The 16,791-nt window shown below is 42.9% G+C and overlaps 1 protein-coding gene across 2 annotated transcripts in view; it reads right to left on the bottom strand.

Annotated features, from left to right (window-relative positions):
- LOC117507380 (transcription initiation factor TFIID subunit 4-like) overlaps positions 1-16,791 on the bottom strand; it is a 52,264-nt gene that overhangs the window by 21,916 nt on the left and 13,557 nt on the right. Inside the window, exons 4-11 of one of the 2 annotated variants that reach the window (XM_034167230.1) lie at positions 16,077-16,166; positions 15,728-15,850; positions 15,465-15,554; positions 15,167-15,379; positions 14,879-15,020; positions 14,652-14,757; positions 13,299-13,468; positions 13,086-13,216 (exon numbers count right to left, since the gene is read on the bottom strand). In XM_034167230.1, coding sequence (XP_034023121.1) covers positions 13,086-13,216; positions 13,299-13,468; positions 14,652-14,757; positions 14,879-15,020; positions 15,167-15,379; positions 15,465-15,554; positions 15,728-15,850; positions 16,077-16,166 — 1,065 coding nt within the window. Of the gene's footprint in view, positions 1-13,085; positions 13,217-13,298; positions 13,469-14,651; positions 14,763-14,878; positions 15,021-15,166; positions 15,380-15,464; positions 15,555-15,727; positions 15,851-16,076; positions 16,167-16,791 lie in introns of both variants that reach the window. The other variant, XM_034167229.1, reaches the window with a different exon arrangement.

Genomic DNA, 16,791 nt, shown 5'->3' with positions numbered 1-16,791 from the left:
GAAACCGCGAAACAGTTCGAAATTAGCATACCATGAAACATCACGCCGACGGGCAGGCATGCATGAACCCGGTGTGAGAGTTTTGCACGCGCCGGTGTTTTTCTTGCAGCAACACACAGTGCCAGCTGCGGCACATCGTGTTGCTTATGTGGGGGAAATATATAAAAAACCAGCCGGTACCTGTGGGACCACATCGCACCACTTATGTGGGGGGGGAAAAGAAAAAAAACAAAAACAAACATACGACCCATTGGACGCGAACTCGCGCCTTCCAAAAGCTCCGATTGCCAGTCAGAGAATGTACCACTGAGCTACGGAGCTGTTCTTTGAAAGCTGTGGGAATCTGCCTCATATCAGGAAGGACAAGGAAGTATTGCAAAAAAATTTTAAATCACACACCATATAAAAACACCGCATTTATCAAGCAAGCAATACAAGCACCAGTACCAAGTGTGCACTTCGTCCAAACTTTGCACTATGTGTGAAGGGGCCCTTAGCAACAATCACATGCAGAGCTTTTTTTTCTGCCCCGCTCTCACTCCAAAAGTTAGATGGAGATGCTATCTGTCATGTCATGTGCAGAGGTGGACCCTTTGGCAAAATAAATAAATAAATTGTTATGTGTCGGACGCAGCTCGGAGAACCGACCAGCGTTTGAAGGACCCAGTATGAAATAAGCAGAGCACGGTACAAAGGCTAACTGAATTTCATACATAACAGTGATACAAAAAATAACAAAAGAAAGTGCGGTCTGGCGTGGTGCGCTCCCAGCAGCGCTAACGGTCCGGAGTCCCAAATGCAAGCCACCTGGAAGGAAAAACAAAAGACAGAAACAAATAGGCAGCCAGGCCCCCCAGCCATACAACAGTACCCCACCCTCACGGGAAGCCTCCCGGCGACCACACAAACCTGGCCCAGGAGAAACACCCCCCTCCAGGGACCATGGCTGGAAACCGCATCTGCATTCGTCTTCCAACAGAATGGTTGATGTCCTCTCCTCTGGCTGCATCCTTGCCTTTGTTTCAGTCAGTCACTTAGCACAGGTGTGGCCAGGAGTTCTTAAACCTGTGCGGTCAGCCTTTATCCAACCATGTGCGGTCATTAGTCATAAAACAAAAAAAGACAAACACAAACAACCAAACCACCCCCCCCCCCCCTCCCCAGGGGACCGTCCTATCAAACCCCGGGATGAGAAGAAAAGAAAAACCCCAAACTTAAGCTTACAAATAAAACTAAAACACCCCCCCCCCCAAACGACATGTAGGGACCAACACCCTCCAGAGGACTTCCCGCCAGCTCCAGGAGTAATAACCACAGCCGAGGTCCCTCTGGGATCCAACGTCACCCACGGGGACTTCCAGCGCCTCCCAGAGGACCACTCGTCAACCCCAGGAGACGCCTCCCCTCACGACCAACGGACCCAGCCCCGGCCGTCTATGGCTAGATGGACCCACAGCCCTTTCCCCCCCAGAGGACACCACAGTCAAATCCTGAGGGCGGAAACTGGGGGGAAAACACCCCCCCCCCCCCCAGGTGCAGAGGTTACCTGGGAAACGCCCAGCATAACCACACTGCACCACTCCAGCAACGCCGACACTACGGCTCACACGGCTGGAGCCAGAGGAGAAGAGAGGGAACAAAAAGAAAATACCCCAAACCCCCCCCTCCCCTCCCGGGTGCAGAGGTTACCTGGGAAACGCCCAGCACAACCTAACTGCACCACTCCAGCAACGCCGACACTACGGCTCACACGGCTGGAGTCAGAGGAGAAGAGAGGGCATAACAAAAAACAAAACAAAAAAAAAGAAAGAAAAAACAACAACCCAAATACCCCCCCCCATGACCCCCCAGGGGACCGTCCCATCAAACCCTGGGAGGTGAAACTGAAAAAAACAAAAAGAAAGACTAACAGACTGACATAAGGTTGCTCGGGTCCTTTTTTTTTTTCTTTTGGCAGAACTGCAGGGTCACGACCACAGACACTAAATAGTGAAAAACAAAAAATAAAATCCCACACAAAAACCAACTCAAAAAACACCCACACAAAATGAACTAACACAAAACAAATAAGTGATTTATACCGTCAAGCTCCAACAAATGGAACACACCTGTTCCAACTTAAGAGCTTGACGGTAATGTGACTCAGTCACCAAAAGAGGGAGCCAAAGTGCTAAAAATGAAAAACCCCCTTTGGTGACAAAAAACAAACGAGCTGCATCTCCGTGCGCAGCTGTGTGCAACACACAACCAAAATGTACTCAACTAAATAACGCCGGAGCTGATACAACAGACGCAGTAGTTATCTTTATCCGGGGAAACGGGGCTACAACTGTAACACAGGAAGCTCAGCGACCCGTGCCACAGAGCTCCGCCATGCGCGTGCACCCATTACAGACACACTCTTGCAGCTCCCGTTTAAACCTCTTATCCGGTCGGAGCGTGACGCGAAGCCGTCGCCAGTCACACTCCACCACGACCCACGGATAAGGCACAAACACAGGAACACGGCTGCAAGAGAGCACAAATCAGTATTCAGTAATGGGTCTCAAACACGCACCATCCGGGCGGAGAGCACCCGCAACTGATCCGGATAACTACTGAACGTCTGCTGCCGCCTTCCCGGCGCGTTACCGTCTCTGCTACCGCTGGGTCCGTGATGTTTGGCCAGAGACTACTGTTATGTGTCGGACGCAGCTCGGAGAACCGACCAGCGTTTGAAGGACCCAGTATGAAATAAGCAGAGCACGGTACAAAGGCTAACTGAATTTAATACATAACAGTGATACAAAAAATAACAAAAGAAAGTGCGGTCTGGCGTGGTGCGCTCCCAGCAGCGCTAACGGTCCGGAGCCAGAAGCTGTTCGGACCCAAGGACCCCGCCGACACCCCCCAGGTGGCCGCAACAAACCGAGTCTGTGAAAGAAGGAACCATTATGTGAGTCCACACTCTACACACAGAGAGAACACTTAAAGGTGTACAAACAGCAAACACTTCCTGGCTTGATTACTAATCAGCTTCCCAACCTGCAGGCATGGAACATCCAGTTCACAAAACTCCATTGCAGTGGAAGCCGATACATGACTAACATACAGCTCAATATAAAAAGGTGTGAGGGACACCACATTTACTGACTGTATAAATGTTAGTCACAAAATCTAACGTACCTCAGGAAGTGTGCTGACGAGCGTGAGACCTCACCCCCTCCTCTTTCACAGACCGTGCATCAAACCCTGGACGTTCTCTGCATCCACTGATGATGAGATGGCTCCCGAGACGACGATCTCACCCGTCTGGTCACAAGGTCGAGTCTCTGGCAAATACACACTGTATACTCCAGTCTTAAATGCCACCATGTTCCAATCCATATAGATGCACCTCAGCTGTGAGTCCTGACGAGCCGCAGGTGATCAGGGTGAGGTCCTGATAACCTCAGCAACACAGCCACTCAGTCCCAAATGCAAGCCACCTGGAAGGAAAAACAAAAGACAGAAACAAAAAGGCAGCCAGGCCCCCCAGCCATACAACATAAATAAAATCATATCAGTATCAATTTGCTCATTTATCAAAGGTTTTTAACATTCTCTTTAATCTGTTGGGTTAATGTATTACCCATTACGGACAGGCTGTATAGGCACTGGTATGGTCTACTCCAAGCTCACTGGAGTCAGGCAGACACGTGTGTTCCCTTTGGGAGAAACAGGTGAAAAAGAAGGCTAAGAATATGATGAGCCACCCAGCTCATGTTTTGTCTTCAGAATTCAAGGTGATACCTTCAGGCCACAGTTAATACTGTATGTACCCTCAAGCAGAACTAACAGATACTCCAAATCTTTTATTTTATTCCCTTTGCTATCAGGCTACTTAAAATAAATAAGTAGAAGTCAATAAGAATAACAAGATTAAACATTTATACAACAAATTGTTGTCTGATCTGTGCCTTGACAAAAGAGGTTATATATGAGAACTAGAGAACGCACTCCCAATGCTGCACACTAAACGAAAACATCCCTTCATGGACAGCAACATGACGTCTCCTAACCGGGCAAAATATTGATGAAGTTCCCGGATGTTAATGCATTTTCAATGGAGATTCGCGACTGAACACACTAAGAAAAATGCTCGCAAAATACGTGTTAAAATGCTATTTTGACCTGGATATCGAGCCAGTAAAATTAATTTACATTAAATTATGTCAGGAAAGTGTTAAACTTACTCTGACACACACACTTTCCAAAATATTCGTGTTGAAAGTTACACGGATCTGCGCTGTTCAAGCTGCTGAGCTGAGGCGTCCTGCAGCTGCTGCTGTGTTCAACGCAGTGCGGCTCCTAAAACCATTACATTTATATACGAGGTCTATTAGAAAAGTATCTGACCTTATTATTTTTTTCAAAAACCATATGGATTTGAATCACGTGTGATTACATCAGACATGCTTGAACCCTCGTGGGCATGCAAGAGTTTTTTCACGCCTATCAGTTACGTCATTCGCCTGTGGGCAGTCTTTGAGTGAGGAGTGGCCCACCCTCTCGTCGATTTTTTCATTGTTTAGGAATGGCTCAGAGACTGCTGCTTTCTTTGATCAAAATTTTTTCAAAACTGTAAGGCACAACTGAGTAGACACCATTCGATAAATTCAGCTGGTTTTCGGTAAAAATTTTAACGGCTGATGAGAGATTTTGGTCTGGTAGTGTCGCCGTAAGGACGGACCACGGCACCTGACGGCGATCTGCGCTTCGAGGCGGCAGCGTCTCGCCATTTCAAGTTGAAAACTTCCACATTTCAGGCTCTGTTGACCCAGTAAGTCGTCAGAGAACAGAGAACTTTCAGAAGAAGTCGGCATGAGGAGTTTATTCGGACATTCCATTGTTAACGGACATTTTGTAATGAAAGAACGTGCGGGCAGAGTCGCATGTCGGACCGGACCCGACCGCAGGGGGTCGCGACAGTAAAAACACCTCCGTTGGAAACCTTAACGGGCAAGTTGGAACATGCCCAAGATGTAAAACAATTTCTCAGTTACTCACTTGTTGAAAGCCATCAAAAGCCACCTGAATTTTACAAATGGTTTTCAACACAGAGGTGTTTTTCCTGTCGCGGCGCACACAGATTCGCCGAGTCGTTTCCGTGACGACTCTGCGAATTTACGCGCACGTCTTTCATTAAAAAATGTCCTTAAACTGTGGAATGTCCGCATAAAGTCCTCATGCCGGCCTCTTCTGAATCTTCTCTGTTCTCTCACGACGTCCTGGGTGAATTAAGCCTTAAATTAGGATGTTTTCAGCTCGAAACAGGCCGACGACGGTGCCTGGAAGCGCTGCACGACGTCCCGCTCCGTGGGAAGTCCTTACAGCGACAGAAACACCCCATAATCTCTCATCAGCCGTTAAACTTTTCACCGAAAACCAGCTTAATTTCTCGAATAGTGTCCACTCGGATATTCCTCACAGGTCCAGAAAAATTTTTGATAAAGCAACGCGCGCCGTCTCGAGCAGCGTGTGAAACAAAGGAATTCAAGGCCTGCCCACAGGGAAATGACGTCACTGACGCGTGAAAAAACTCACGCATGCGCACGAGGGTTCAAGCATGATTGGTGCAATCGCACGTCATTCAAATCCATATAGTTAAAAAAAAATAAATAAAAGGGTTGGTTTATTATCTAATAGACCTCGTATATATTATATTTTTACACAGTTATCCTTTATTGACCAAGTTTCATTCATGAACAAAAACAAAGAGTTCACCGTGCTTCTGTATAGCACAAACAAATCTGGTGCAACCAGATAGGGCTAATTTGTAAAAGAGAAAAATAACTGGTGCAACACAGAAATAAGTGCCAGCAAATTTAATAAGGTGCTGAAAGCAAAAATGTACAATGGGACTAACGTTTCGATGTGAGAGTCACAGCTTCCTCAGAGTCCTGATACATGAAGTCAGTGGTGTGGGTACACATCTCTATGTGTGGGTGTGACTGTGAGCGGCACAGCGCGGGTCAATATAATCTCATTATTTTAAGGTGCAAATTAAAACAAAAAAATCCCCAGTCTTGTCGAACAATTTTAATCACTAACAACAAGTATTTTAACTAGACATTAGTGATTCTCAACCGGGGTGCCGCGGCACCTTAGGCTGCCATGATCAATCGTCAGGGGTGCCGTGGGCAATTATCAAATATCACCATTATCGGGTGTATGTGCTGTAATAGTGTGGCAGATGATGTAATGCTCTTTTATTCCAGTAGATGGCAGCAAAGCGCTGTACTATAGTATAATAGACAAACTTGCGCACATAGCGTTGTGCGTCTCCATGGTTACGGGTTGCTGACTACAGCGTGAATCTCAGCTGCTCACAGAGCATGACTCCGCTGGGGAAGGAGAAACCGCGTTGGCTGTGGAGGTGTGTGCGGAAGGCGGCCTGACCTCCGTTGATGTCACCGTGGTCAGACTTGGGCCTTCTCGCTCACAACTGGGTTCGCTGAAGGCAGCCTCTGCGCTCCGTGAATATTAGAGTGGCAGATTATTGTGAATAAAAGTGTCGACACGTCTAAAAAAAACACTTGAGATTAGGGCTGTCACAATTATTACAATATTTGTCAATTGCGATTATTTTTCATATTCGCGATTACCGTGAATTATTTATTTTATCCACAAAGCATAAAACGACTCAGAATCTGACGTCATTGTGCTGCAGCCTCGCTCTCGTCTCAAGGCGGGACAATAACATGGAGGCTGAAGAACGATCCGTCCTGCCGTTTGGAAGACGGCCGATTAAAACAGTGGCCGTCTTCTTCAAAAGCCGTAAAATGCGGAGCTGTCGGTGTGTGTGTGTGTGTGTGTGTGTGTGTGCGCGCGAAGTCAACAGGCTGCAGACTGCGAGGGAGGGGGTGCGTGAGGGAGATTCCTGAATGCAAGCGCGACATGTTACAGTCTGAGAACCATCAGTGCGCAGCGAGCGCGGAGCAGAGAGAGGATTTTAACCCGAGTAAACATGTTAACAAAACCAAAACATGAAGCTGCTTTTACTTCTCTCTGAACTTTCTCTAAAGGTGTGATTCTGCCGTTACCGTCCTGTTCACACCATGTGCGCGTCGTATGCTGAATTTACGAGATCATGAGATGAAATAAACGGTCAAATATCTTTAAAAACATTTAAAAAATGAGAATATATGAATGAATTGAGCCACAAAAAAAAAAAACCCTGACATGGAGAAGCTGTGGTGATGTTCAGATGCACAGATCACAAAAAGCAGGTGAGAACTCTAAACTTCAACAGCTGTTACTTTCCAAAGGTATTTATTTGTTCAATATGGGCTTAATGCAGTGTTTAAGCACAAAATGTGACTGATAAGGAGAAACAATTTCAGAAATGCAACAGAAACAACCACAATTCAGAAAAAGTTGGGACTGTATGTAAAATGAAGATAAAAATAAAAATGTTGCACTATTCCCAGTTTCTCCACTCACATAAGCCAAACGTTCTTCCAGAGTTGTGTAATTATACTACAATAGTAAAATATAAAGAAGGGGAAAAAAAAAAGAAAAAAATAGACAATATATTTGTCAATCACAATTTTTTGTCTGACAACTAATCGTCTCCAGAAATTCCTAATCATGACAGCCCTACTTGAGATCAGAGCGCAAAATGCTTGAGGATTTTCGAAATGCGGTGTTTTCTGTATCGATTTTCTATTGCGATAATTGGGTTTTGCGCAAAACCAGAGGTAATAGAATTATAATATTATTTTGACTGGTGGTGTGCCGCAGGATTTTGCAAATATAAAAGGGTGTCGTGGCTCAAAAAAGGTTGAAAATCACTGGTCTAGCAGTGGAAAATATCAACTAGACATAAGTGAAGAGTTAATGGTCCGTGTCATCGGGTGACACAGGTACGGCAGGAAACATACAGCTGTTTATCATCCAAATATCACGGACAAAGTGACAAGAAGAACCAAAACCACTTACTTATGGAAGGAAATATTGTCTCCCTTGTTCCTCCGTTTGTGGCTTTGCCAACATGCGCAGCTTTCCGGCATATTCCACCTATTTCTTGAACTTCTATGCATGCAAATAACTAACTTGCCCAGAATTAAAATGGCGATCATGCCTCCTTGCCGGCACACGGCTCAGTGCAAGTGCGTTCTCTAGTTCTCATATATAACCTCTTTGGCCTTGACACACAACACTGAATGCTGTGATGTGATTGTGGGCAGGGTGAGCTGCAAATTAAATGTCCTATTTAGGATCAATAAAGTTGTCTGAACACAAATACAATGGTGGGGATCGGTGGTCCCGAGGCATGATCACAACCTTAACAATTCTTTGTCATGCTGGATATTTAAGATTATTTTGCAAATTACTGAACAGTATAATCAAACTGTCTTCCACAATTAAAGAAACAAAACCTAAAAGAAGCTTTTTTGTTTGTTTTTGTTTGTTTGTTTGTTTTAATTACACCAGGCTATTGCATAAATCCCATCCCAAAATAAACGCTGGTTCAAAAAGCCCTAGCCACCCAGCTCAAAAGAGTGGCTGCTCCACTGCTCACCCTTATGATATTCTTTCTTCATCCATTCATTCTGACTGTTTTGCAAAGCAAACTCTTAAAAATGTCACACACATTTAAGATGGAACTATTGATTTTGGCAGAAATATTGTCGAAAAAGCAAAGGATCTTTGTAGATAATTTTTAGATGCAACTTGTGTGTAACAGACTGGCATGTTGGATACTGTACAAAAAGTGAAATAATAAAAGTTAAGACAATATGAAATCTGATGTGTTTTTTTAACCACATCAAAACACTGGATTAGACCTTTCTGCAACATAATTCACTATTTTACTCTGTGGTATACCGATAACACCAAGAGGTATGGTCACTTGAAAAATTTTAAGTTTTATTTGTTGTTGTTCATTTTGTTTTTGTCACATACAATCTTGACATTTTATATTCCAATTTCTATTTAAAATATATGATTCAAAGAAAATGCATGGTGGATATAAAGTAAACCTTTGTTGTCAGCTTATAATTAATATGTTCAAAGAACCCACAGCCTTGACTGATTAGTGATGATGTATGCAAACTGGAATATGGAATATAATCAGACCCTCCACAAATTTGTGCTGCCAGCATTTCAACTATTAATTCAAACAATATACACGTACATATATAGAGACTCTATCTGTATGTATGTATGTCTCTATCTAAAGAGACATACATATGTATTGGTTACATTATTTCTACCAATTGTTGAAATCCTGGCATTGCAAATTTCTGGAGAAATATTTTCTGCATCTTATAAACCTTGTTTTCCACAGTTTTTATGAATCATATCATTGGCCAGGTATAATGTCGCTACATCAGGGGTTGCTACACTCCATATTACACTTGTTGTGTAATATGGAGTGTTTTTTGCAAATGCTATATTTAGCACTGTGTGTACTGCCAATGCAGCTTCAGGCTGCAGCTACAGCTGGAGCTGACATGCTTACGTGAGATGCCTTCATTGTTTTTTGGACCATTCTTCTTTACAAAACATCTAAGGTTTGTTGGTTTCCGAGCATGGACAGCCCGCTTAAAATCACACCACAGATTTTCAATAATATTCAGGTCTGGGGACTGAGACGGCCATTCCAGAACGTTGTACTTGTTCCTCTGCATGAATGCCTGAGTAGATTTTATACAGTGTTTAGGGTAGTTGTCTTGTTGACAGATCCAGCCCCGGCACAACTTCAACTTTGTCACTGATTCATGAACATTGTTCTCAAGAATCTGATGATATTGACTAGAATCCATGTGACCCTCAACTTTAACAAGATTCCCAGTACCTGCACTGGCCACACAGCCCCACAGCATGATGGAACCACCTCCAAATTTTACTGTAGCAAGCGTTTTTCTTGGAATGCTGTGTTCTTTTTCTGCCATGCACACCGCCCCTTGTTATGTCCAAATAACTCAATTTTAGTTTCATCAGTCCACAGCACCTTATTCCAAAATGAAGCTGACTTGTCCAAATGTGCTTTAGCATACCTCAAGCGACTCTGTTTGTGGCGTGTATGCAGGAAAGGCTTCCTCTGCATTATCGCATCCCTTTGTGCAAAGTGCGCTGTATAGTTGAACAATGCACAGAGACACTATCTGCAGCAAGATCATGTTGTATGCCTTTGGAGCAGCTCTGTGGGTTGACTATGACTGTTCTCACCATCCTTCGCTTCAGCTCATCTGAGATTTTTCTTGGCCTGCCACTCCGGGCCTTAACTAGTACTGTGCCTGTGGTCTTCCATTTCCTCACTATGTTCCTCACAGTGGAAAGTGACAGCTGAAATCTCAGATAGCTTTTTGTATCCTTCCCCTAAACCATGATGTTGATCAGTCTTTGTTTTCAGGTCAATTGAGAGGTGTTTAAAGGCTCCCATGTTGCCACTCATTAGAAGAGATGCAAAGAGGAGAAACATTTGCAAATGGCCACCTTATATACCCTTTCTCGTTGTTGGATTCACCTATGTAAGGAGGTCAAGGGTCAATGAGCTTACCAAACCAATTCTGTGTTCCAATAATTAGTGCTAAATATATTCAAATCAATAAAATAACAAGGGTGCCCAAATTTAAGCACCTGCCTAATTTTGTTTAAATAATTATTGCACACTTCCTGTAAATACTAGAAACTTTAATTTCACTTCTCAAAAATCAGTGTGTTTGTCTGCTATATGATATATTTAACTGAAATTTCTGATTCAGACAACCAATGATTTATAAAGGAAAATCCTGAAAATCATCAGTGCTGCGCAAAATTTTGCATATAACTGTATGAACATGGCAGTATAATGCATAGTTGCTGTTACAGACCACATGTTTTTTGTTTGTTTTTTTTGTCTGGTTATTTATTTATTTATTTACACAGCCCAAGGTTTGAAACGTGTAAAATACTGCAGGGTTTTTTTTTCCTGTTTGAAGGTTTACTGCAGGACCACTAACTCATATGCAGCTCACATACAGTAAGTAGTTTTAGATCACATGCACAACCTGTAACAGTATACTGGTATGTTGGTGCATTGTGGCTACTGCAGGGAGGCCAAAAAAAGGTGGGAGAAGGCAGAACAAAGCTTAACATTTAATGGGGGGGTATTTCTCCCTCACTTGCCATCTCTAACTCAGTCATGCACACAAACAGAAATCTATTGTTCAGGTAACACAGATTCTGAAAAATGCATGATGAAAAATTAATCGAAAAACAAACATTAATTGAAACTAGTGTGTTGGCCGTGGGGATCCATGGGCTCTAGATTGGGTAGTGTTTATAAAACAGGTAGCTGACATTTTTCAAGGATGGCAATAAATTAAGCAAAGTTTCTATAATGAGTTGGAATGGCGTGTCAGTCCAGAATGTTTTAGAACCTTAGACCTCAACCATTTTTAGAAGAAGAACTCAACCCATTTATTTCTTGTTAATTATGTAATTTTTTAAATGTTTATTTACTGTCTCAATGTATTTATAAACTGTTTAGGTTCATATTATCATATACATATTATTATTTTGTATTTTTAACATATTTACAATTATATTATGTACTTACATTGAACCTACTAAATAAAATCACTCACCACACACACTTTTAATATAAAGATTACTTACCACCCCCTGCTGGAATGACATGGCAGTCCAGAAATTAGTTAGCAACATCCAATGTTCTGTTTTCGCAGCGTTCATCTTTGACCCAAAATACATAAGCATACCAAACGGCAAATATCAGCTGTCCACAGTTTCTCTTGTGACTGAAGTTGCACACATGCACGCACAGCTGCTGTAAACAGGTGGTTTTAATTTGACAAAGACGGTGACAGAAGACATTAAAAACATTACACATTTCACTCATGGTACTAACATGACACTTAAGTCACTCATGGTAACAGCAACATGAGACTTAACTGACTAAATCAATTGAGCTACAAAAACACAATAAAACAATAACACTAACAACACTGTTAAACTAACATGAACCACAATAAAAAAAAAAACATTTAAAACCTCAAAACCATGAACTCCCATTGCAGCACAATGTCCATTGTTTACTGGTAAGCTAAAATTGCTAATTTCTCCAAAAATATTTGTCCTATCAACTTTTTATTTTCACAGCATTCATCCTTGGCCCAAAATACATAAGCATACCAAATGGCAAATGCCAGCTCTTCCTGGTTTTTGCGTGATAAAAACCATAGACACACGCACACACACACACACACAAAGGCCCCTTGGCTATTAGAATATAGATAAGAGTAACAACTCAGTGAAAAAGCCTCACAATGCTGCAATGCTTCACTTCAGGGAGCTTTAGTGGCTACTGTCTACTCTGACAGTTTGGCACTAATTCATTTGCGCACCAAAAATCCTTTAAATTTCAATTTATTTCAGTTGCAATTTATTTAATTTTACACAGTGCCAAATCACAACAAAGCTGCCTCAAGGCACTTTACACAGGTAAGGTCTAACCATACCAACCCCTAGAGCAAGTACACAGGCAACAGTAGTAAGGAAAAACTACCTCTGATGAACTCCCTTTTAGTTTAGCTGCCTTCCCAACACCAAAGCGCTGTGCGCTGGTGAAGTCCACTTTAAAAGGAAAAGTGCCACGCTTGACTGGTTGATGTTATTTTTGGACTACACCACACCTATGCCAAATGAACATGGTAAATCCAACCCCTTTGTCGACAGTGCCTGGCTTCGCCCTGGCATTTCCTGGAGCTCAAATAGCAATGTGTGTTCATACATGTCCCAAATGGATTTGGGCTCTCTTCCAAAGCGTTTTTGCATCCACTGTCAAGATAGGGCCCTAAGAGTACATCTTATACTCTTAAATTTATGGTAGAGAATTATACAGGGAGTCTTTTCAGAATGAGGCACTAAACGTGGGATGGGTACACGGCAGCCAAGTCTGCATGTTTTCAATCCAAATGCTCACCTCAGCAGTTTATTTCACTCCTCAACTCAAATCAAAGTGATGCTCATCAGTGAAATGACCTACTCAGGTGATCAGCTACAACAAAATCCATAGACTGTTAGCTCCTAGATGGCCATTGTTCATGTAAACAAACCTTGAAATTGAAGTTCTTCTGCTGGGCCATTAGGGAAACCCTTTCCAACAGGTCCTGTAGCCAATGCTGAGTAGCGTGGGAGACATAGTTTACCACATCAACATCTAGATCGGTCACCCCAAACCTCCTACCTGGAGAAGCAGCAGCAAGAGAACTCAGTTTTAAGGGATGCATTTAGGAAGGCGGTTTAGTGAAATAGTGCCCATGTCTTACCTATCTCCAGCATTCTCCTTTGCAACATTGCGAGGGAAAGAAATGCCTCATCTTTACAGGAATGTGTCACTGCTCCAACTAGTTCCGAATTGGTTGCCAGGATATGAGCGCTTTCCTCCAATAGGTTCACTCCGGCCATGGAGGCCACATCATTAACATTATCATCATCTCTGTAAACAGATACAAATGGCAAACTCAAACAAAATGAGTGATGATAAACCCACAAAGGTACACTGCTCATAGTCATGAGATGCATAATATCAACAACTAGAAATTAATTAAATTAGACATTACATATAATTTCAGGAGACTTTTGTCACCCTGTACAAGAGTTTGCACATTAAATTTATGGAATAAGCAACAACTTTCAGGACATCACAGATGGCTTATACATGTGCACTGTGTGTTGTGCAGAGTAGAGTCTCAGGCCTCTTCATATTGAAACATGGCATTTGCCAGTGTTCGTCGTGTGCACAGGTTCCTAATCTGCTCAATACTTACATGTTCCTTTGCCAGTGAGGAAACATTCACTGACCTTGACTACGTGGATCATACTGTATTCTTTGCCAAATCAATGCATGCCCTGATTGCAGCACTTGAGAAGCTGAGTGAGGACTGAGATTGCCCAAGATTTGAAACTGCCTTGATTCAAGACTAAGATCCAGGCTGTCAATGACTCCCTGGACTCTATCATTATGATGAATGAATACAGTGAAAGTGCTTACTTCTAGAGACTTATCTGTGCAGTGACATTCATATCTCTGGGACCTCAGCTTCTAAGTTGAAGTCACACCTGAGAAGAGCTTATGGAGTCATGAGGTCAGCAGACAGAGGTGTTTGGAGATCTAGATATCTTTGCAAGAGAAAGAAGATCCAGCTTTAGGGTCCTGCTGCATCCGATGTTACAACATGGTATCCAGATCTGAAGGTGATGACAGCATGCGTTTGGTACTAGGTCTCTCTGGAGATTCCTTGGTTATACCTGGAATGGTTCTGTGTTTTAGTGAGTACTTCAGGAGACCCCAATGAGGTGTTCTACTTGCAGTGTGCAGGAACATCATCTATGATACTATGGCCATGTGATGCGCTTCCGTGAGCATGATCTGGTGCACAGGTGCCTCGCTGTTCAGGATGGAAACAACTAGAAAAGGTCCAGGGGAATGCCATTGGTAGATGGCTTGGGGCTCTGCCTGGATGGTTGCTAACCAGGACCCAGGGTGGCTCTTAAAGTGTGGCGGATACAGCTTATGACACCACCACATGCTCCGACAGAACTTGGTTAACATATTTATAATAACATTTGGATTTCAAACTGTTTTAATTCATATCTTTAAACGCTACTTCTGCTCTTACTTGAAAGTGCCTCCTGCTTCCTTCAGTTTGTTCTTTTGAGCCAGTGACAAGGAAGCAACAGAGATTTGTTTAGAAAATGGAAGCACCTCTGGCCTCACCACAGGAGCTGTCAGACAGAAAATGTGCAAATAAAGCAACAGCAAATACACAAAATCCTGATAATAACAAATACCATTGTCCGCTCACTGAAGGACACACATGCTGACACAGAACTGGTACATGCTTACCTGGTTGCAGTTGTTTAAACTGCACCTGTGGCTGCCCTAGCATGATGCAACCAGGGGCCTGATTCCTGAGCGTCACCATGGGGGTTGTTGGCAGAGTTACCTGAGGTCTCAACATTGCTCTCTGCTGCTGAGCCTGCAGAACCTAAACGTGAAGTTTCAACGACTGATTCATGTCAACATCACACTGACAAGTATGGGAAATAGAGGTAACTCAAAGCTGTAGATTAGATTAGAGCTGAGAGTAGATTAAAGCTGATCTGAGATCTGTCGACATTAGAGTCAGTTTACCAGTGAGGAGGTCAGCCCTGTCTTGTTGATGCCTGGTTGTAGCTGAGGCCTGCTCAGTGTGGTAGTGAGGCGAGGGCCTGGGCTGCTCAGGACCACAGTGTTGGGGGTGGGTGAGATGCAGCAGATTGGACCTGGGGTTGGCTGGGAGAGCTGGCTCTGCTGGATGAAGGCTGCTGCATCAGGAGTAAGCTGCCTTAAGGCTGGAAGGCTTCTCTGCAAAACATACAATCCTTACACAAATGCATTTTAAACTGAGGTCATATCAGTTAAAGTAATGGCAGAAACTAGGGTTTTATACCTTGAGAAAAGGCACGAGGTAAGGTTGAGGTGAGGAGTTCAGCTCTTTGTACAGTCTGCTGGTGAATTCCTCAGCTTCCAGTTTGCTCTCCTAGTACAAACACACAAGGATGAGACATGAGCACTCCCACGGAGCCGCATTCATTTCTTTAAAATCAATTCTTACTTTACAATATTCCTTAGTCAAAGAGCTGTCAAGTGTGAAAGACATTTTGTGTTTATTGATCATGTGCTATGTGTCTTCTGTATGTACCAGTCACTCACCAGCAGGTCCTTGACCAGTTCTCTCACAATGGCTGCAGTCTCCACCGACTGCTTCTCTGTGGATGCCAACTTAATTAAAGTAGAAAGGAAGTTCTTGCATTTCTTCACATTCTCCATCGTCTCCTACCAAAAAAAAAAGAAAAAAAAAAAAAAAAAAAGATCACATCCACATCAGCAAACACAGATCACACACAGAGATAAAAAAGACAGGGCGAACATTATGCATCACAGCATGCATCAAGTGATTCTGCAAGTCTACTGAAATTTATACCAGCAACGTATTCATTCTTCATTACAGTCACAGTTCTCTTGGTGCTCTATCTGAGCCACTGGGTATTTCACAACTCACTTTGCTCACTGTTACCGCGGTAACTGTGGTCCCAGCTGATTGGGTGACTGTCCTGGGAGTCATTCCAGGTACAGCAGACTCGACTGAGCTCTGTGAAGTGAGAGACAATTATGTTCGGCCCCATTCACTCTTAGGATGAAGGCTGTGTATTCTGTGTTAATATTCCTTTCTGGTGTTTGTGTATGTGTGTGAGTGTCTGAGAGAATAAAAGATGGAGCAAGTTGATCAGTCTTTTTGCCCATGACAAAAATGATTCTGTCATGGGCTAACTGTGGGAAAAACAAACAAACAAAAAAAAAAAAAACACAGAAAAAATCCGCACAACCAGGGCGCTGCAAGGGAGCGCCCTGGTTGTGCTGATTTTTTTCTGTTTTTGATCTGTTACTTTTGATCCAGCATGCCTTTTTATACATTTCAGATGTGCGTGTCTTTTCTGTATTATTTATACTAACTGTAGAAAAAGACATGATTTGGGTGAGCTACTGATTGTAACAGAATAGCTTCATCTAAAGTAACACCTTGTTTAGAACAAGTTATCTTGTGTTCCAAGCGATTCAGACAATACTGACATGCACTACTGTTAGTACAAGCTGCTCTTTTCTTTCCCTCCTTGTGTTCTGGAACAAACACAATGTGCGTCTTTGCCAAATTCTTCATTAATTTGTCAACTTTGTTAGCATGTGTTGTCTGACAGTAATGTTTATTTATTGCTGTT

The sequence above is a fragment of the Thalassophryne amazonica genome, chromosome 3 (assembly GCF_902500255.1).
Source record: "Thalassophryne amazonica chromosome 3, fThaAma1.1, whole genome shotgun sequence".
NCBI lineage: Eukaryota > Metazoa > Chordata > Actinopteri > Batrachoidiformes > Batrachoididae > Thalassophryne > Thalassophryne amazonica.
The sequence above is the reverse complement of the archived record's forward strand: the minus strand, read 5'-3'. Positions and strand labels throughout refer to the sequence as shown.